Here is a 21394-nt window from a genome sequence, read left to right on the forward strand (position 1 = left end):
GTGGCAGCAGCAGCAGTGATACCGGAAGCCATTCAAGTCAGTGCAAAGCAGAACAATCCCAGTTGAAATATAGTACATGCAAGCATGGTGTTCCCTCTTACCAGACGGATCACTCAACCCAAGCCAACGGTAAAAAAAGCGAACACCGGCAATGCAGTTTCGCCCCATATCATCCAATCCAGCCCAAATAAAAGAACCGAGTCAGAGGCGCACCTAGATCCAAATGAGAAGCCGATTAAATCACCAACCCCATTGGCAGTAGCCAGAGATCAGGGTCTCGATACCCCTTCCCTTTAACAAACGCCCTGTGTTTCAACAACAGGAAACGGCCCAGATGCGAAAACCATTACCGGGTTCTTGTACAGGTACATACTATATACCCAAACGGAGGTGAGCATCGTTTGTGTCTGCCATGGAAGCTCATTCTCCCCGGCTGAGTTTGTGGAGCATGCAGGGGGCAAGGATATTACTCTTTACTCATCCCCTGAGGCACATCACATTACGGTGATTCCTTCCGCTTTGGGATGATGAGCTAAAAACTCAAGGCGTAGGAATCCCCTTTCGTTGGTTTTGTTTCGTACCGCTATGCCTGCCAAAATTGGACAGAGGCAAGGTCTGAAAGAAATTGAGAATTATTGGTAGAAACTTTGTGTATGGTCGTTAATTGCATGAGCTCTTCCAACGAAAGATTCGCTTTTTCCTTGTGTAGTACTCCTTTTTTTTTTTTTTTGTCTAATTATGTTGTGACTATTATAATTTACGATGCTGTTTACCGCTGGTCAATTCTTGTTTGGTTTTCCTTTTCTTACACAATTTACTTGCATAAATCTGGCTGTGCCATGCCAATAAGTTACCATAGTCGATCCGATATAAATTAACGCCAGTGACATTACTTAAAAGCATGTGACTCGAACAAAGTAAATTAAATTTATGTTTTTTCACTTTTGAAAGCATTATTTTTTTTTCAAAAGAAAGAAGGGGAAGTAAATTTCCAAATCAAGAGGTAGTAGAAAAACATGCGGGCAAACAAAGAAGATTGATTTATTGGATTCAAAATTTCAAAAACTTTTAATAGATAATAAAAAAATTAAAAAAGGAAGAAGAAAGTAACGATGATATTATACCTTACAAAGGACAGGGATTAACGTCGCAACATTTTTTCCCCAACTTTTTTCAAATCATAATCGCTACCCAATTTGCTCAATTATTCATAGTTAGAAATCAAATACTAGCACGGACGAAAATGAAAATGGAAATAAGATACTCTTTGACTGACTTTTTTCAAAATGGGCTTGCGAAACACCCAAAATGGGAATGCAAAAATGGAAAAATGAGGTTGCCAAACACCCCCTTAGCACTGTACGCGTACATCATTCTCATGCTCGAGTAATGAACTTTTTTTTGCTAAGCGTAATGAACTTTAAAGTGATTGGGGTTAAATTTGTCATTTTTTTGCTAAGCGTAATGAACTTTAAAGTGATTGGGGTTAAATTTGTCATTTTGTAAACAAATAAAGGGCAGACAAGACAATTGCATTCATTGTTACCGATTCTCTAAAATAATAGTTCCTGAAATATTTGATACAGACAGGTGAAATAATAGTTCCTGAAATACGGAGTATTTGATACCACAGGTGAAATAATACTGTAGTTCCTGAAATATTTGATATGGACAGAAAGCAAAATTTTCCCCGAAATATTTCAAGTTTTACAAAGGTCTCAATTAACTCTCACTATTTGCCAATAGAACAGACTCTGGGGATGTCTAGAAGTCTACTTTTTGGCTTTTTATTTTTGGCTTTTTGTTTTTTTGGATTATAGTCAGAATGTGTTTTGAATATGATAGGAGTGTTTGAAATATACGTGCAGAATATATTTTGAAATAGTGGTAGTGTTTGGGAGATATGAAATGAAAATAAATTATGGGTTAGTTTTTACTATGTTGCCCGTGGTTTTTAATAATGGTGTATAAATATCATCCAAGTAATATTTGAAATAAAAAAAATCATTAACTCAAATTGACGATTAACCAAAATCACAGTCTATATAGACAACCAAAAAAAATCACAAACCGTCGTTATTGAAAAATAAACAAAATTACCAACTGAAGCAAAAAATAGTACACCTATAAAAGATAAGAGTAATGTGAGGGTACAAGTGGTAATTACCTAACTTGAGTGAGGGTATTTTAGTAATTGAAATGAGAATATGAAAATCCCATAATCCAAAAAGGACCTCCAGACCTTTTTTGGCTTCTTTCCTAGAAAATGAAAATCGGTTAACTCATTTTGTTAGAATGGATTGTATAAGAGCATCCACACCTCCCTCTCTATTCCCTTCTCTAAGCTAAAGTAGCAAGTCAATCCCTAAAAATATCCCTTCATCAGCCTCGCTTGTAGCGTTTTACTTTAACCAAATTTTAACAAATGCTACAGTACCTCGTGCAAAGTCCCGAGCAACTATTCATTTGCTTCTCAATATTTTAATATTTTTTATTTCACTGTTCACGCTTATTTCACTGTTCACAGTTATTTTAATATTTTCATTGCACTGTGCACACTAGTCTTAATATTAAAAAATTATGATAGAGAGTGCGAGTAAAAAGTCTGATGCTGTATAATTGTTAAAAACTGAAGAGCTAAAGTAGAAAAGTGATTTTTGAGGATTAATTTGGTTCAAAATTAGCTGAGGCCGATGCGGATGCTCTAATGGACAAGCCAAACATCCAAAATGCAAAAGTGAGTTAATGAGAAGGTGAAAATAAAGGAACCAAACATTGGGTTCAAAAAAAATATGCTACTATATTTTATTTCTTTTATTTTTTTCATCAAATTAAAATACACATTGACTTCTTTAATTTGGTTTAAAAAATAAAATTATATATAGAAATAATATTTTTTGGAGTTTGGAAATGCACAAATTTTCGTAGGGGATATTTAAACTGGGACGGATGGAGTAATAGTTATTCTTCTTAAATTTTCACTCTGTTAATCCAATATTTCTATTTTTTGTAATTTTTTTGTTTAGTTTATGTTGAAATTTTTTATAATTATTAATTTGTCTCGATGTGATTGTTGAGCCCAAAGTGTCACGTGGATTTGGTTGCATAATATCACCCCTGTAACTGCTCTAAAAACAAACTTACGAGTGCGATATCGAATGTCCTGAAAACAAATTTGGGTACACCAAATGTACACTAAACTATATGCGATTCATTTTTAGGTCTCACACAAATGCTCCGACCCGTTTAATTGGTTTAAATGTGTTACTCCTTAAGTTTATTACAAAATCAACTTAATTAAATGTTGATAAGAGCTGGTCGACTCAATCAATTTTAGCAGGGACAAAAAATCGAAAGAATTGATGTTGCCATTTTTGATATTTCTTTCGTCCCAAAAAAGAATGTTCATATTGCATATGATTATATTTTTTTACTGGTAATGTAGGGTGTCCTAAGCCAGTTTGTGCGCATGACAGACTATTCCATACAGTCTATCCCACAGTCATTTCCGACGCTTACAAATGGAATGAGATAACCCCAAGAATTGTTGGCAAAGAGAATTGAACCTGAAAACTTAGAAGAACAAATCAACAAACCCCTAAGTCCCAATCCTAGACCATTTTGCTAATTCCTATGAATTTCATATGCAATATGTATCTCATTTTATAGATCTCTTAATTTTGTTACATAAAATTTTTAAGATCACAAAAATTATAACTTCTTTCGTCCATAAATAAATGTTCAACCCCGTAAACATAGGCTTTCACAAATATGCAATTTTTCGTTAAAAAATTCAAACTTTTTTCACATTTTAAAAGAACTTATTAATATCTATTAATTTGTGATTTTTTTTGAATATTTTAGCAATACAAATGTATTTTTTTAAAAGCCTAAATTTGTGATCCAGACATTTATTTTAGGATGGATGGAGTTTAAATTATACAACATGTAAATAATTTTAAAATTCACCGTGATAGGAGTACTTTTTATTCAAAGTCTGAAAAGAACAAATGAAGTGCTGCTCTGCGTAGGCCCGTAGGGTTAATTTTGTAATTTGGGTAAAGACGTGTGAGACGATGGACGTTGTAAAAATAGTCAAGCGTGCAAGTCAAGCGTCCATAGAGCAGCAACCAAACGGGCCCTCAATGCCACACAATCCAGCGCTTGATAAATAGTTTCAATCGTGCATTTACCTATTAGGGAAAAAAATTTAGAGCCGAGCGGGTATCACGTGGTGCACGCTCGAATATTCGAACCGTTCATTTTATTTTTGAACGGTTCAGATTTGGAAAGAGAAAATGAGAGATAAAGTGTTGGAGTGTGAGGAGAGAGAGAGTTTTAATTAGAGTCATTCAAAAATGTATCGGACGGCTCGAATGAGCCGAGCGGATATCACGTGAGATATACCCGCTCCACTGAAAAATCCCTCGCCCATTAGAATTGCTTCATATGTGATGTCCTGCTATTTTCGTATGTGATATCTAGGGGTGTAAACGAGCCGAGCCGAATCAAGCTTCGGCAAGCTAGAGCTCGGCTCGTTTTGTAACGCCCCGATTTTTGGGAATAAAATCGGAAGCATTAAATTTTTTGGGCTTTTATTAATTAATTGTAAGATAATAGATTAATTTTAAAAACCAATTAAATACCTTAATTAGATAAAAACATTAGAACATTAATCATGATCTTAATAAGAGTCTTAAAAGTCCTACGCAACCAGTTGAGTGTCAAGAGTTGGGTTCGGAGGGCCGCTGGATTATTTTAAATAATAATATTAACGAAAGTTGTTGAAAGTAAAATAAATGATAATAAATTATTTAATAAATAAGATAGGTCGAGGTTAATAACGTTTCATCTTCGGAAGGTAAGGAGTCAATAAAATTATTCGGACATTTATAATAAGGTTTATAAGGTCGTAAGGAAATTTTGTTTGGAAACATTATAAAAATATAATAATTAGTAAAATAAATAAAAAAAATTAAATTAACAAGTTATGATCTTTGAAGTGTGAGAAGTCTAAAAAAAATTAGTCCGGGTGTCAAAAATAGTGTTTGGAATGTCGAAAAGTGGTTTCGAAACATTTAAAGTTACTAAATAAGAGTATATAAATTAAAATGATATAATTAATACGTTTTATACTAATATGATATTACATTGTAAGAAAATAATATCAATTAAGTAGTTTTTTATAATATTAATATCATAAAGATTGTAAAATAAATATCATAATGGTCATCTTCTTAGTGAATAATTACAAAAAGTGTCAATCTCAAAAATAATATCAAACTGATAAATACGGCAGAAAACGCGCGGTGAACTATATTTTTTTCATTCGGGACATAAGGGTTAAACATATAAACACTTAATATAGTTGGAGAAGGGGTTGGAATGGATTATAATATCTTGAATTGGATCGAATTGATTTTAAACCAAAACTTAGAATTTGGAGAAGACAACTTCGGGTTCTTTGATCAGGGGAACTTGGGACCGAATTGGACGACGTTTGGTGATGCTAGGAATAGTAGGAAGAGATTGGAATGGTCGGATTGAGTTTCGGTTGGATCTTGGTACGAAACCCACTTTTCTCTTTCTTTCTTTCTCTCTCTAAAACTCCATGGATTGAAGCTTAATTTTCTCTGGTTTTTCTCTCTCTTTTGGACTGGTGGGGCGTGAGGAATATTGTGGTGTAAATTTCGTAGGTCAATGGAGAGGGGTTATATAGGTGAATTTGGAAGAGGTTGGATAAAAGTGAATTTAATGGAGTTGGGTTCATGAGATTTGGAATAGATGAATTTGGCTTGATTTTAGGGTTAGGGAGAAAGTAGAAACTTAGTAGGAGAGTGAGAGATGGAAGAGGTGTGCATGCATGCAAATTGGAAAAAATAAAAATAGGATAAGATAATTATATTTGCATATATCTTTTTAAGAAAAAGAATTAGTTTTATTATTAATAATACTTTTTAAATAATTAGTCGATTACTATAGACTATTTGATTAAAAATAATTTCTTTATTAAAAAAAATTATGGTAAAAATCCGGGTCGTTACATTTATAACCAGGGGTAATATAGTAAAAAATATCACATAATGCATTTTCATTTCTTATCTCTCAAACACTATTCCTGCTGCAAAATGTATTTTGCACATATTATACAAATATTTTACCAGATATAAAATACTTTTTGACCATAATCCAAAAAATAAAAAAACCAAAATATTAAAAATGAAAAACTAAAAAATAAGCTCACAAACACCTCACATGACAAAGGCAAGAGCTAAAGGGAATGTTAGACGTTTTTTATTTGGTAAGTCGGAAATTGACTGTTATACGATATTTCGGCAGATAGCTGTGTTGTCAGTTGTGTGTATGGTGGGACAGTAGGACCTGGTAGTTGGACAGTAGGACCTGGCGGATATAGCCGGTCAAATATTATGGGAACAAAAGGAGGAGGACATCTGTGACTAGGGCGGTAAATGAATTGAGCAGTTCGCGAGTTGGGTTCGGTTTGACTCATTAAAGTTCGGTTTGATTCGGCTTGTTAAGTAAATGAGCCGAGGTCGAGTATTTGACTCGTTTACTAAACGAGCCGAATGGAGCTCAGCTCGTTCGACAAAAACTCGGCTCATTAAGGAAGACTTGACTCGATTAAAGAGGCTCGTTTAGTAAATGACTAAGCTCGGCTCGTTAAGGCTCGAAGTTTTGGCTCATTAAGTAAACGAGCCGAGCTCCAGCTCGCCAAAACTCGATTCAGCTCGGCTCGTTTACACCCCTAGATATCACATACGGAAGGAGCAGGACATCACATATGAAGCAATTCTAATGGGCGAGGGATTTTTTAGTGGAGCGGATATATCCCACGTGATATCCGCTCGGCTCATTCGAGCCGTCCGATATTTTTTGTTCTTACTTTCCTCCAACAATGTTTTGACTTTTAAATTAAAATAACAATTAAATTAAATAGAAGTAATTGCAAAAAAACAAGAACACTTCAAACTATAGTATCAATCGAAATTCATTTCTTTTGCTGAAATTAGAAATAAGGTTTTTGGAATTAAAGTACCTTGATTTCTTTCAGACTTATGCTGAAGGAATTTTCCCTTCTAGGAGTACGTAGCTCATGATATGACACTTGGTAGGAAGCATGTGCTGATTTGCAGACTGGGCATGGGTATTACTTTTTCCGTTTTTAAATAAGTGTTCGACGCGTAAAATTAAACTTTACAAAACATGCATATTTTTTATTAAAAAAATTAAATTTTTTTCACAATCTAATAGAACTTATTGTCATCTATTGATTTGTGAAAAAATTTTATTTTCTTAACGAAATAAATGTATCTTTTTGAAAGCCTATATTTACGAGCCATACACTTATTTAAGGACGAAAAAAGTATGTGCAAACGGAGAGGGCATGACTGTCTTTTTCTCAGCCGCAAAAGAAGAATAAAAAAAGCTCCTGCCTTTCACTACTCTTCCACTACTCTTCTTGCGGACCTCTTTTTTACACTACTTCACTACTCTTCTTGCGGACTTCTTGCGGACCTCTTTTTTTCACTATTCTTCTTGCGGACCTCTTTATTCACTACTCTTCTCCTCTCTTTAAATTAGAGAACTCATTCTCATGGTTGGAATTCTTGGCCAAACAGCTAAAACAGGAAAAAGAGAAACGGAAAATGAAAAAATGGACAATCCAAACACCCCCATAGTCTGCCTTTAGCGATCTCATTAGCTCGTCCCTTTAGCATAATCCTTCTCTCTCTCTCACACAGTTTACCATGCAGAAGCTTCAGCAAAACCATTCTCTTCTTCGAAGCCCAGAGATCAATTCCGGAAATAATTCCAGTCTGAGTTTTTGTCACGGAGGTCCTGAAATACGCCGTGATGATGATCGTCAGGGAGATCAACGAATGCAGTAAAGATTCTTTCTCTCTCTGGTTACTCTGCACTTTACTTGCGTATTGTAATTTGTTACTGTATGTTATACAAAACTGCCGCGTTACATACTCACATAAGCTTAACAACGATCATATAATTAGGTAGGGATCGACGGGTGATGCCCGGGAATTGGACCCTCTCTGTTTAGATATCACCATATTTCTCTATTTCTCATCCCCTGTTTTTTTGTTTCAGCTCTTCATTTCTTCGTAAGACTCTGGTCTCTACATGTAACAGTGACACTTTCGTTTTTTTTTTTTTTTTTCATTGTTTCATGTCGTTTTGGGTCTTGAAGGTATATCTGTATCTGTTACATGTAGAGACTAGAGTCTTACGAAGAAAGACTGGTCAAAGGAATCAAAATTGGAAGAGAGAGAGGGAGAGGGGAGAGAGGCAAAATTCCAAAACCCCACTCCGTCCAGCTTCGAACAGTAAAGCTTCCATCGTCGTGCGGTTGAAATCGGCAAGCTAGGAGGAGGGGATAAGATGAGGCGGTTATGGATGAGGAGACAGAGTTGAGAGGTTAACTGAGAGCTGCTATGGGAAGGATTTTGGCCTTTTTGGGAGGAGGAGGAGGAGGAGAAGGAAAAGGAGAGAGAGCTTGAATTTTGAAACTACCGTTATAATTTTCCCTTATCACAATTTGGATCCAAATTTGATCCAATGGTTGATCACATTTCCTCTCTCTAACCCATGGTACATCGTTAGATTGAAATTGGATAAATACGGGCCCTTTAATTTTCTTTTTCCTTTTTCCTCTAACCCACGATACACTGTTATAGGTTTGGCTCTACTTTAGGATTTGATTGTTTTATGTTTGTATACTTTTGTTTTAATTTTGTGTTAATTTTAATTTGAAAAAGTGAAGTAATATGAATCAAATTTGTCAAAAATTCGCTAAAGATAATAGTAATTCTAAATGTGAAGCCAAACTTGGTCATTACTTTGAGGAGTACTTTTCTAGGAAGAATACATCATCTAAAAAATTGACGCAAAACTGATAAAAGAAGGAGAGTGATTTTGCCGGATCCGGGGACCCTACCGAGCGGCACCCCTGCCAAGCGGGTGCCGAACGGCCAATCCGGCCGTTTATCTTGAAATCAACAGCCTGGATCGAAACATCTTTTTTCTTTTCCTTTTTGGTTTTTTAAATCCATTCGGTACCTTTACATTTGGGCCGTCTAAAACACTTTTGGACGGCCGAGATGTGCTCGGCACCCTCTGCCAAGCACCCCTGCTTGGCAGGGTCTCCAGGTCCGATTTTGCCACTCCCTTTTTTGTAAATGTCACTCCCCTTTGTGTCTTGAGTAGATGATTTATTTTGTGAGAGAATGAGAGTGTCATTAACAAAAGGAGAGCAATAAAATCAATTCCCTAAAAGGAAAAAAATATTACTAATCCAGAAAATTACTTTAGTCAAACGGGGCCTACTTCTTTTAGTCACATTTTTGTGTTTTCTGTTTATCGTTTTTTTAGTTTTTGATTTGAGGAAACTGAACTTAGATTCTGCTCAACTCTTTTTTTTTCCTATTATTGTTTTTTCGTTGTTATGTTTATTGTTTGTGCTCCCCTACCGTTTATAAATCTGATGAAGAATTGAATTACGGGATATAGGGCACCTCAAGGTACTCAACTGAAAAAATATTAAAATTTTAGTCCCTTGTTTAAATAACATTAATTATACGAAAATGAATGTTCAGGCTTATTCAAAAAATTGTACGGAGAGACACCTTGTCCTTATAAATCATGTTTATATACGTGACAATATATTATTGTCTTCTTATTTTTCACAAAAGTGAAAAGATTTTATTAATCTGACAGACAAAAACATCTATACTTCAGAACGCGTAGAACCCATGGACGCAAAATGAAAGTCCACATGTTGAACAAACCACAAGAAAGGGTCTTCTTAACACAAACATGTGCGGCTCTGTTACCACTTCCTTTAATCTTCCTTCGTTGTTTCTTTCTCTTTGTTTTTTTTTTCTTTGCCTCTTAATAGCCTTGTGTGTCTTAGCGTGAAATGTCATATTCGGCTCTCTCGATTTAACTTAGGATAACCTAGGATAGGTGCTCAACTTTAGTAGTATTTGATAGCTTTATGTCTACGTAACTTCTTTCTTTGCTTTTCTTAGTTTTGTGTCAATTTTTTTGAAGGATGAAACTGTGTAATCCATACTGTGTCAATGATGTTCAAAGATACTACTAGTATTCTAAAATTGAAGTAGTCTGATCCATTTCTAATAAACTTTTTTCTCTGTGGGTGCTTTGAATATTGGGAAGGCAACCTGAATTGGGAAGGCAGCCAGAACTGTTGGAAATCCAACCAGAACGGTTGGGAAGGCAACCAGAATTGTCTTGGCCCACGGAAAACCCTACGGTGGTCTTGGCCACTATTGCAGCACTGATAGCCCTCGCCGAGGTGAAGTTTCAAAATACAAGTGATAATCCATTTCGTTCCCGCCCTGCCACCATGACCTTTTCAGTCATAGCGCTCTCCATCTATGGCTTCGCAGCAGCTCGGACTAGACCAATCATATTGGACGGGAAACAACAACAAATTCTCATGTGGCGTATTCTCTACTACTGCTATCGACTCCTCAACAGTCTCGCTCCGATTTCAGGAGTTGTTTGCCTAGCCTGCATTGTGTCCTTCTTCATTCCATACGGACTCGGATGGATTGTCTATGTCGCATGTGCTAGTACTTTATGTGTTGGAGTGGCGGTGTGGGACATCTTATGCGTTTTCCGAGGAAACAATTTTGCACCATCATGTGTTGTGCCTTGTGTGGGTCCGACAGGGAGTAGTGGTGGGAGCGAGAAGAATGACGGGGTTTCAGATTGTGGTAACGATGGTAGGAATCGGATTGCAGTGCCGAATGGGTCTCCGGTTTGCGGTTCTTCTTTCGTTTCGGAAAATCAGAGCAGTTCCCAGCAAGGTAAAGCCTTCAAAATTTTTGTTTTCTGATTTTGTCTTAGTAATTTCCTTTTTTTGCTTCAGGAGCTGTTTCCATTAACCAAAAACTAGCCTCATCTTTTAACATTATTTTCCCCAATTTTTGATGTTTTTTTTGTAAAGAGGGAAGTTCAAGCTTGAAGCTTCAGATTATGTGCAAAAGCTTTTCAGAAAGTATAGTTCCGTGATGATGGATTTGTCTCAACATTTGAAGTCGTTAAATATTTATTAGCCTCGGATCGATCCATTATCGAATCTGGACTTCCTCTGCTGCTCATGAATCTTCCTCTCTTGGCCCTAGACTTGAAATTGCCTCCTTTTTATCTCTGCAGGTGGCACCAGCAGCAGTGATACTGGAAGCCATTCAAGTCATTGCAAAGCAGAACAATCCCAGTCGAAACATACAGGCGAGCACGGTGTTCCCTCTCACCAAACGGATCACTCCACCCAAGCCACCGGTAAAACAGCGAACACTGGCAACGCAGTTTCGCCCCATATCATCCGGTCCAGCCCAAATAAAGGAACCATGTCAAAGGCACCCCAGATCCAGATGAGAAGCCTATTCAATCCCCAAACCCATTGAAGGCAGCCGGAGGTCAGGGGCTCGATACGCCTTCCCTTTCACAAATGCCCTGTGTTTCAACAAGGGCTTCTTACAAGCCGTTTGATCATCCAATGGTTGTTAAACTTCACTAGTGGATTCTACAAAATTCTGAAAGAACTTCAACTATAAATGATAGATGATGTTTTAAGTAATTAATACTACTACCATGTTCTTATTATTAGTATTAAACATTTTACCGATTGTATCTTAAACAAAAAAAATTAGCTTTGGGTTTACTTTGTTAGTCTTGTTTGGTTTTCAGAATTCAACCCTCCTTTTTAAGACGAAGCTAAGACTTTGGATGCAATGCCTCAAAATAACAAGCCTTAAAAACAAAAGGGCATTTGCACTAACCAATCCCACATCCTATCCTCTCCATTCCACTCGCGAAATGGAGTTCTTCATTTTCATTTAATACAGCAGCAGTGACAACTCATGTATTTCTCCAGTGAATGCTTAAGGTGATTATGACCTTTTTATTTTATAATAATAAAACTGCGTCGTTTTGATTAATTGACTGCATTTATCAATTAAGCTTTTAATCGAAAGGAATTGTATGAAACAATATGCTCATTTTATTTGTAGTCGAGTAGAAATATGCTGATTTTATGTAGCGTTTACCTTTGTGCATATATCTAATAAACAAATATAAGAATACCTATAACTTTGACGGTTCAAAATAGAACAGAGATTTGCTATTCGGCAAGAAAGTGTTTTATTGTGTGGGCAACATTCGTCAATATCTGAATTTAATGGCGAGAAACTCTGGAGCTGCACAAAAGTCCCTATTGTATGGTTAGATTTTATAAATTAAGTAATTAAAACGAAGTAGTCTCATTAAACTCAAAAAGTCAGGATCATCTTGGACGTCCATTGTGAAATACTTGAGGTATCATCGACACATTGAATGGAATGGAGATCACCAATAGAATGTAATGGAGAGGATGTGGATGTGGATCCTAATCAGTTAGGGATGTGAAAAAACTGGCAGTTGGGCAAGCTGACCCAATCCAAACCGACTCATGCCAAAGATTCGTGGCTTAAGGACTTAAGAAGATGGACCTTGGGTTCCACGAGTGAAAGATTTATTTTCAGCGGATCTGTAGAAATACGTGTCAAATTTAGTAACCCATACACTACCCGACACTTAATATAAGTATTATCGTTCTAGAACATCTCTTTCCTTGGTCTTGTTAAATTAAGTAATACGTGTCAAATTTAGTAAATCGTCTTATACAATCATACCCATAACTCCACATGCGAAATTTAAAAACATACAGCATATAGAACATCTCTTTCCTTGGTCTTGTTCTCGTCAATTAGTGAGTCTTCTATGTCTTTTATACTATTATAAATTTTGATAAAGGGAGACAAAAAGAAAACAAAAGGAGGCTTCTTTACTATTTTTCCTCATTTAGCTCTCATGTTTAATCCGCCAAGTTGTTGAGTAAAACCACTTGAAGATTAACCCAACGCATCATTTCTAAAGTGAGAGATATCGGGACATGTATAGTACTAAATGTCAACCCCCAATTATGGATTGGTTAAAAAGATATGGTCTCAACCCACCCAACACGACTCATGCACATTCCTACTTACGGTTCACCGTCTCATCTACCTATTTGACAAACACACTTTGTTTGGTTTAGATTTTAGAAAGTTATTTTTGAGAGTTGGAGTGGTAATGAGTGGAGAGAGATAGAGAGAAAAATTTATTGAAAACTGTGCCGAGAGTTAAAAGTTACTCCCAAAATGTCAATCCAAGCAAGGTGATTGTAATTTCACATTCGTCCAACATTTTAATTATGGATAAGAAGTAACCAGAATTGAAAAAAGAGTTGATTTGGGGAAAGTTTGGAGTGTCACGTGGCATTTTCCGACCAAAAAATGGATGTGGTATTTTCCGTCGGAAAAAGTGTCCATATGTCGGTTGAGTTTGGGTGACCACTGACAAACATCTGAAATGTTAAGGGCTACATTGGTATAAAAAGCACATTACGAACAATATGAAAATGAATCAAACATGAAGGACTCACAGCGTATTTAACCCCCCAAAACAAGAGATTAGAAAACCATAATAATCCCTCGAGAGAGAACATAATCCAGGTGTAATACTCCATTAACAGTGGAATCTCTGTAACCACTACCCTCACTCTAAAACCTCTCTCTATATAAATCTCAGAAACCCTTTTTCTCTCTCCTACTCCCTTCCCTTCCCTTCCACCTCTTCAGCAAAAACCCTAGAGAGAGAGTGAGAGAGAGAAGGAAAGAACCTTTTCTCTCTCCTCACTTACAGGTACGCGTTCTATTTCCGTTCCTTTTTTGCGCTTCTTTGCGAGATCAGTGCATGAATGAGAATGTTAGGGTTTCGAATGGGTTTTTCCGTAGCTGTTCTGATAGTTAGTAACGATTTCGACTTCGATAGGCTTTTTATTGCTGTCCGTACGTCTATCCGTGATGGCGGTGGCGCGAGAAATACGAGTCCCTGCTCAAGTTGTACGTATCTTATTCATTTCTTTCGTGTACTATTCCGTTATTGCTTTTACGTTACAGTAGTGTTTGATTCGCTGGACTGTTTATTCCCCTAAATGGCTGAAGAATGATTCCATTTGTAACGAGCATTGTGTAAAAACCTAAATGGCTGAAGAACGGTTGCGTCTGTACTGTACATTATGTCGACTTTTAGTGGAAATTAGCATTTGGCGTAGATGTATACCATGCTAAGCCTGTTTGGATTTTTAAATGGATTTCGTACATGGTTTTTAGGTTGCTAATGCGTTTGTTCAGCAATACTACCTCATACAACAGCAATCGCCGGGCCTCGTTCATCGATTCTATCAGGAAGAGAGTAAACTGGGTCGTCCCGAGGATGATGGGACAATGAGCACGACCACAACGCTGCAGGTGTTGCCCTCTTTCTATTTGTATGTCCGTAGAAAAATGTTGATTCCATTGGAATTGGTATCGTCTTGTTTAAGCATTTTATGGGTTGTAGGGGTGACCTGACTTTACGCAACAGGTTGGTGATTTCATGTTTTTCTGCTGCTGTTGTTCTGTTGGGCAATAAGTTCATCTTTCACCTCTTAGAGAAGCATTGGTGTACAACCCTGGGTCCCGGGATGGAAAATAATAAAGAGTTTGTGATTCTTCATCTTGTTTTTGCTCCTACTTTTGAGGTCTACTTAGTTATTTGAGAAATAAAGGAAAGGAAGGAAATATAAAGCCAAACAACAGGGTAAACAGAATGGAGAACAAAGGAAGGACATGAATTATGAAGAAAAAGTTTAACCTCTCTTATCCATAACTTTTCACGTGTTCCCTTGTTGCCTTACGCAGTTTTTCCCCCCCTCTGCAGTTCGAATTTCCAACTATTTGTTCTAATGTTTGTTATCCTCTCTATTTCTCAACACAGCCAAATGACCAAAAGGAAACTCTCTGCATAATTTTTCTTTCTTTCCTCCGTACTCCATTTGTAAAGAAAGCGTGAATCAACATAACGGTTTATGGGTAATTTTAAGGGGAAGAAATTGAGTAGTTTTTTTCTTTCTTTCCTCCATTCTCCTTTCTATGTTTGATTCGATCTGATTTCACAGGCTATCAATGAGAAGATACTGTCCCTTAACTGTGGCCAATACAGAGCAGAGATTACATATGTGGATGCACAGGAATCTTACAATGGGGGAGTGCATGTCCTTGTAATTGGGTATTTTGAGGGGAAGGATAACATGATCATTAGGAATTTCACGCAAACTTTCTTCCTCGCGCCACAAGAAAAAGGCTACTTTGTTTTGAATGACGTATTTCGGTACATAGAGGACATCAATCATCTTAGAGGAAACCAGAATTCCTCTACTGACATGGGGGCTCCTCTTTCTCCAAAGCAGGGTAATTGTTAAGCTCCAATTTCCCTGCTGCGTATTTTTCTTTTGTCTGGTTGATCGAAAGCCCTGTTTTCTGTGTGGTTGGCAGATCAGTTTCCTGTGCAGGAGATTCATGTCGCTGAGGAAACAAAGGTCCCCGTAGAACTTAATAGGGAAGAAGCACCCAATCCCTCCCACAATCGAGAATTATCAGGTTGGGAAGAGGACAATGAAGAAGTATCCGTTGTTGAAGAGGACTACAAGGAGGTATCAGTTGTGGAAGAGGTTTCAGTGCCTGAGGTTATTGACGAAGTACCAGATGAATCACAGCTTGTGGTTGAATCGCAATCCAAAATTGAAGTTCCAAAGAAGTCGTATGCTGCTATTGTAAGCAATCATTGATCCAGTACACTGTGATTTTAGTGTCTTTGTCACCGTGGGAGGAACTTACATGATTTACAAGGGGACATTGCACCTGTGTAATTTCTACATGTTTACGTGTGTGTGTGTGTGTGTGTGTGTGTGTGTGTGTGTATATATATATATATTTTTTTTTTTGGTTTGAGAATACGCTTATGTATGGCGTTGCACCTGTGTAATTTCTACATATATGTAGGGTATTTTTTTTTCTTTTTTGGGTTTGAGAATACATATATGTATGACGTTGTAGTGCTAAAATGGAGGTTGGGTATAGATGGTGTTTAGCTGGTCTATTACGTAGTACCTGAACCTTACTGTTGGTGCATTTAGAGGACAATTCATCAGTTATTTTGTTTGGCGTTTTCAGGTCATGAATATGAAGGAGAGTGATGTGCAGTTATCTCCTTCACCTCCTCCTCGGCAGTCTGTTGCAAAGAGCCAAGAGCAGCAACAAGAGAACATTGTTCAGGCATCAGCCTCAGTGGCAGAGACTCCAGTTTCTGGTCCGGATGCCATAGAGGATGGTGAAGATCAAGAGGAAGAAGGTATGCAGCCATTTTTCTGTTCTGGTTGCTACTTCCTCAATGTCCTTTCACTTCACAAGTGACTTTTGGTTGGAATTGAGGAATCTATTTATCCCTATTTACTCCCCTCCCTTTTTTTGGCAGCTGATGGTTATTCAATTTACGTAAAGAATCTGCCTTATGATATAACACCTGCCCTGCTTGAGGATGAATTCAAGAGGTTTGGAGCTATAAAGAGTGGCGGTATTCAAGTTCGGAGTAACCAAGTATGTACCAAGTGATCTTTACAAGTCGATCCATATGGTTATGTTTGTAATCGGTACTAAACGGTATATGTATTATAGCAGGACTTTTTCTGTTTTGGCTTTGTGGAATTTGAGGTGGCAACAGCTGCGCAAAGAGCAATTGAGGTGAAAATTAATCTGTGCTTAATGAAAAGATCTCTGTGCCAAATTTGTATGGGTGTATCATTGGAATGAGAAGATCGATGGCTCGTAATTATCTCTGCTGTTTAAACTTGAAATTCTCTGGCTTCTCTGTATATGAGATAAAAATAGCATTGCTGCCTTATGTGTTCTAATTGTTCCCACTTCCTTAAAGTTAAAGTTTATAAATAAGCTGCGTCAATGATAAGAGTATGAAACCTTCACTACTTAATTGTGATCAGTTACAGAATTTGCATTGAGGTACTGAAGTTCATATTAACCTTAACATGCATATTCTTAAGGTCACTGTTTGCTTGCAAATTGTAGGTGACATGTATTTTAATGTTTATGACTTCAATAATATTGTTCGTGCAATTGTCTCTTACTCTTGAGTTAATTCAAATTAAATGTGATTTGCATTTCATGATATTATAGTATATGCTGCATGGCCCTAGAGCAATTTACAATGTACTTTCTTTGTTCTCTCGTATTATTGAGATGCATTACTTCCAATCTCTACCGCCTCCACCGAAAATTTAGGGTGGCAAAACAATATATAGGAATCTAGCAACCTTGACAGAAAAAGTGCTCAACACGAGGCCAGCGGTTGGTCGAGCTGAAGGAAGAACTCTTTAAACATTTCTTGATTTACTTTTTCTTTCAAATTTGTTTCTTGGCAAATCGGGTTTGTTTTTTTTGGTACCCAGGTTCTGTACCCAAACAACTCAACATTATGTTTCTACCACATTAATTCATTTTAGTTGGGGTTTACCAATTTCTATAATTTATGTGGTTTAGAATCTTATTTTGTTAATATTGTCTGGAGGCTGTATTTGTTCGACCCTTGGGTAAGTAGATTTGCCCAAACCATAAGAACCAGCATGGGCAAACAAGCTTGGTTGCCTGTGGGTTGGCCAATGAAATGGGTCAAAAGGAGTTTAACAGCTAACAGCCTAACACCCTTAAACTACGCTTTGGACGTCAGATTTCATGGCTGACTTCTGGAGGTTAATCATGCAATGTTGCTTGTATTCTTCCTCTGTTCAGGGATTCAATTTCTTCCAGCTTTTCGATCTTGAAGTATAGTTATTCTTGTTTGTGGCAAAATTTGTCTTTAGGCTTCCCCTCTTTCAATTGGTGGACGTCGAGCTGTTGTTGAGGAAAAGAGGTCTACTTGTTCCCGAGGCAAGTCAAGTTTTATCATGCAGCTTCACTATTTTAAGTTTGAGGGAAAATCTGAATATGAAATACCCTTTTTGTTTAGGTTTTTTGGCACTATGTGATTGGTGAGCAAGTTTGGTTACCTGAATACTTATTTTTTCAATACATCGGAAACTGTCAACTAAATACTTTGTTGATTAAGAAAGAGGGTTATCTGTTATTTTGGGGCTGATTGGTCCCAGAGTCCGACTTGGTTGGTCCCTGAGTCCAACTTGGTTTGATTGCTTAACAGTAAAAATGAAGTTTTACGACAGCTTCAAAGATCAATTTGTTCATTTGGCATATCCAAATCCCGCTTTCTTTACTATAGCTATCTTCTTTATCTTTTTCAGTGAACGGGTATAGGGGGCGGTATCCAACTGCAAGGGCACATGAGTTCAGGCAAGATGGAAACTATGGAAATGTCAGAGGCAACACGCGTGGTGATTTCGGCAGGACACAGCATGGTGGTTTTAGGGGTGGCTATCGAGGTGGGTTTTCTAGCCGTGGTGGATATCAAAGAGTTGATAACATGGGCAGTAATGATGGCCGTATGAATCGTGGTGGTGGGATGGCTTCTAACGGAACAGCTAAAACTGCAGCACCACAGGTGTCTGCTTCTGCTTGAGGAAACCAGAGGTGGTCAGTGAGGGATTAGTGTAGTTTTTTTTGGCCCTTTCAAAATGGAGGGATACCTTACCCTTTTTTCCAAGTAGAAGTCAAGAAATTGGAGGTTAATATCCTTACTGTTGTTGCACATTTCTCCCCTGTTATTGGGCGAGGTATAAGTTAACTAGAAGATGAGTTGAGGTAGATTTTGTTTGGTAGTTTACAAGCGTATGTGCTGCCCAGGGTTTGCTTATATTTGCTATGTGGGCATTTCGGATTCGGTCAAGAGTCTCTTTTAGAGCTCCATGGCTTTTGATACATAGTGGGAATGATACATGATTGCAGCTATCTTCGTCTTTTATCTTTTTTATCGGGTCAGCTCGTGCAGGATTGGTATATTGTCTTCCGGATATATGTTATGCCATTTTATTTTATTGCTTGTACTGCATATGAGGAGTATATCTCCAGGCTTCATGGCATTGTAATCCATATAACTGTACATGTGTAGTTATGTCTGCTAGAAGCCAATAGATGAACACCCTCAAATTGTCATTCCTGAATACTTGCTACTTCTATATGCTTGTCAAGATGCACGTGAACTAGTACGGACCCTTGGTTATAAAAAAAAATACTATTTTCGTGTCAGTATTGTTGAATTAAGTACTCTCTTTGTTCTCATTTTTTGTGTTTCTCGTTCTATTTTAATAGGATAAAAAATTAGTTATACTTTTCAATTGATAATTTTTCTTATATACAGATCTTATTTGATAGATATCAATTACTAGTTCTTTCAAATAAATTTTTTAAAATCACCTATAAAATATTATACTACTCCCTCCGTCCCTTTTTAAATGTCCTACTTCGTAATTCGAAATTATTAAAAAAACATCATCATTATACCTTTCACATCAACTTTTTCCTTCACTTTTCCTACTTACCCATCATCATTACACTTTTTACTCACTAACTTTTCAAAATGAAATTTACTTTTAGGGACAAAATAGACAATGTACCAACTTTTATCCACTAACTTTACCAAATGGACACTTATTAAGGGACAGCCAAAAATGGAATACTGGACTATAATAAGGGGACGGAGGGAGTATATTACAAAACATATTCAATTGAAAAATGGCACGAATTCTTAAAAAAAATACTATCTCCGTTCTAAAATGTTTGTTCTGTCCGCAAAACGAGGACTAAAAAATAATGTATTTCCTTTAAGAAAAAATTTAAACTTTTTTCATAAATTAAAAATTTTCATCGATATCTAATGAATTGTTGAAAAAAAAATTAAATTTTTCTTGCAAAAATTGTATTATTTTTACGTCTTCGTTTTGCGGACCGGACAAACATTATGGGACGGAGGGAGTAAAAAATTGGGACCAAGGGACTATTTTATGGGGTCTTTAATGGGTTTTGGCCTTCGGATGCTGACCTCTCATAACGGCTTGGGAAAATTTGTATTGGTCCCCCACAGAATCGGAAATTTCATTTGATTTGCAAGAACTGTGGCACAAATGCCGTTTGGACCTTTTCGGCTTAAGTTCTTGGGATTGGTACAAAATTACAAATGCTTGTTGCTTTGACTCACTCTGTCCGCACTTCATGGACAAAAGAAGGAACAGAACTTGTCTGGTAATTAGCTTAATAGCAAATTTTCAGAAAGTTGCATTCATGTAGATGTAATCAACATGGAGAGAGAGAGAGAGAGAGAGAGAGAGAGAGAGAGATTGATTTGCTGCTAGTAGTGAACGAGAAAGCAAATGAAAATATATGGAATGCAGACGTTGCAAGCAATGGTTTTCCTGTTACTGTATCAGAAAGGGGATGAATATGAACCTTCACCATCTCAAGTCATCACAAACAACACCCAGATACTCTTAAAGTTCAATAATTTCAGTCGACCACGTACGAGTGAAAAAAATACAGGACTCCATTTCATTCCCACGTTTAACTTTTTAAGGACGATGATACCTCTCCAGTTCCTGCGAATAAATCAACACCATTAGCATCTAAACTGTAAGCATCTAGTCCCAAAAACATGTTACGACGGAAGGGTGTCTCAATCACAGAGATCAATTGCTGCCACTGTAATTTAATAAAATAAAATTTGCTGCTGCTGTAATTTCACTCTTTCCTTCCGTTCTCCGTTGTAAGAGGACAACCCAAAAGAAAAAAATTGGTCTAACTTGATGCACCACAACACGCTACTACTCTTTGAATACTAAATCGAAAGAGCAATCTTCAACACTCATATTCAAAATCCCCAGAGGAGATTTGTTAGAAACAGTGCCAACATCTCTCCCAGTGCAGATTTGTTCCCAAGAGTTTCAACCTTATATTGCATTCGCAATTCGCGGTTTTCTTAATGGTGCAAACACTACGGTAGACAACACTTGCCCTTTAAGCCCCAATTATGTCTCATCGTATGTGATACTTCATTAATACGAACAAGTCCTCAAAAAGTTTCAACCTTATATTGCATTCCCAATTCGCGGTTTTCTTAATGGTGCAAACACTACGGTAGACAACACTTACCCTTGAAGCCCCCAATTATGTCTCATCGTATGTGATACTTCATTAATACGAACAAGTCCTCAAAAAAAAAAAAAAAAAAATTTAAATAAATAAATAAAAATTGAACAAGAACTACACCATTGTCCTTCATAAGAAGGCAGTAATACCTAATAAGGAAAATAGTTAAATTAGTTACCAGAAGAGAGACATTCTTTTGGGTGAACTGTTCCATTAACCATGGCAAATCAAACACCACCATAGGAATGAGACTGTTACAAAACCCAGCAAAGACCTCTCTCACACAATAATGTTGCCTTGACCAAGTTTGTTTACCACAAGTTGTTTAT

General features: G+C 36.9%; 3 protein-coding genes across 4 annotated transcripts in view; all 3 read left to right on the forward strand.

Annotated features, from left to right (window-relative positions):
- The window catches only part of LOC131319943 (nicotine N-demethylase CYP82E3-like), a 51918-nt gene extending 39487 nt beyond the window's left edge, over window positions 1–12431 (forward strand). Inside the window, exon 4 of the mRNA XM_058350421.1 lies at window positions 12419–12431. The gene's annotated coding sequence lies outside the window, so the exon portion shown is untranslated. The remainder of the gene's footprint in view (window positions 1–12418) is intronic.
- On the forward strand, window positions 5701–11890 carry LOC131332086 (uncharacterized). Its single transcript, XM_058366148.1, has 5 exons — window positions 5701–5734; window positions 6340–6454; window positions 10213–10868; window positions 11218–11480; window positions 11752–11890. Exons 1-4 carry the CDS (start codon window positions 5701–5703, stop codon window positions 11466–11468), a joined length of 1056 nt encoding a protein of 351 aa, XP_058222131.1. The 3' UTR covers window positions 11469–11480; window positions 11752–11890.
- Window positions 12432–13591: 1160 nt separating the features above from the next.
- LOC131319974 (nuclear transport factor 2-like) lies at window positions 13592–18875 on the forward strand. 2 transcript variants are annotated; one of them, XM_058350472.1, is made up of 10 exons: window positions 13592–13785; window positions 13915–13985; window positions 14256–14393; window positions 15083–15374; window positions 15459–15736; window positions 16137–16314; window positions 16438–16559; window positions 16638–16703; window positions 17837–17903; window positions 18272–18875. In XM_058350472.1, exons 2-10 carry the CDS (start codon window positions 13947–13949, stop codon window positions 18544–18546), a joined length of 1455 nt encoding a protein of 484 aa, XP_058206455.1. In that variant the 5' UTR covers window positions 13592–13785; window positions 13915–13946; the 3' UTR covers window positions 18547–18875. The 2 variants fall into 2 exon arrangements, with proteins under 2 accessions (XP_058206455.1, XP_058206464.1); XM_058350481.1 differs by having other exon boundaries at window positions 13622–13785; window positions 16641–16703.
- Window positions 18876–21394: the final 2519 nt, after the last annotated feature.

The sequence above is a fragment of the Rhododendron vialii genome, chromosome 1a (assembly GCF_030253575.1).
Source record: "Rhododendron vialii isolate Sample 1 chromosome 1a, ASM3025357v1".
Taxonomy (NCBI): domain Eukaryota; kingdom Viridiplantae; phylum Streptophyta; class Magnoliopsida; order Ericales; family Ericaceae; genus Rhododendron; species Rhododendron vialii.

Coding starts and splice junctions, on each gene's coding strand:
- LOC131332086 (XM_058366148.1), top strand. CDS start 5,701: ATGGAGAGGGGTTATATAGGTGAATTTGGAAGAG. Junction 5,735..6,339: donor TATAGGTGAATTTGGAAGAG/GTTGGATAAAAG, acceptor ATATTTCGGCAG/ATAGCTGTGTTGTCAGTTGT. Junction 6,455..10,212: donor ACAAAAGGAGGAGGACATCT/GTGACTAGGGCG, acceptor AATATTGGGAAG/GCAACCTGAATTGGGAAGGC.
- LOC131319974 (XM_058350472.1), top strand. CDS start 13,947: ATGGCGGTGGCGCGAGAAATACGAGTCCCTGCTCAAGTT. Junction 14,394..15,082: donor GCACGACCACAACGCTGCAG/GTGTTGCCCTCT, acceptor CTGATTTCACAG/GCTATCAATGAGAAGATACT. Junction 16,315..16,437: donor TGAAGATCAAGAGGAAGAAG/GTATGCAGCCAT, acceptor TTTTTTTGGCAG/CTGATGGTTATTCAATTTAC.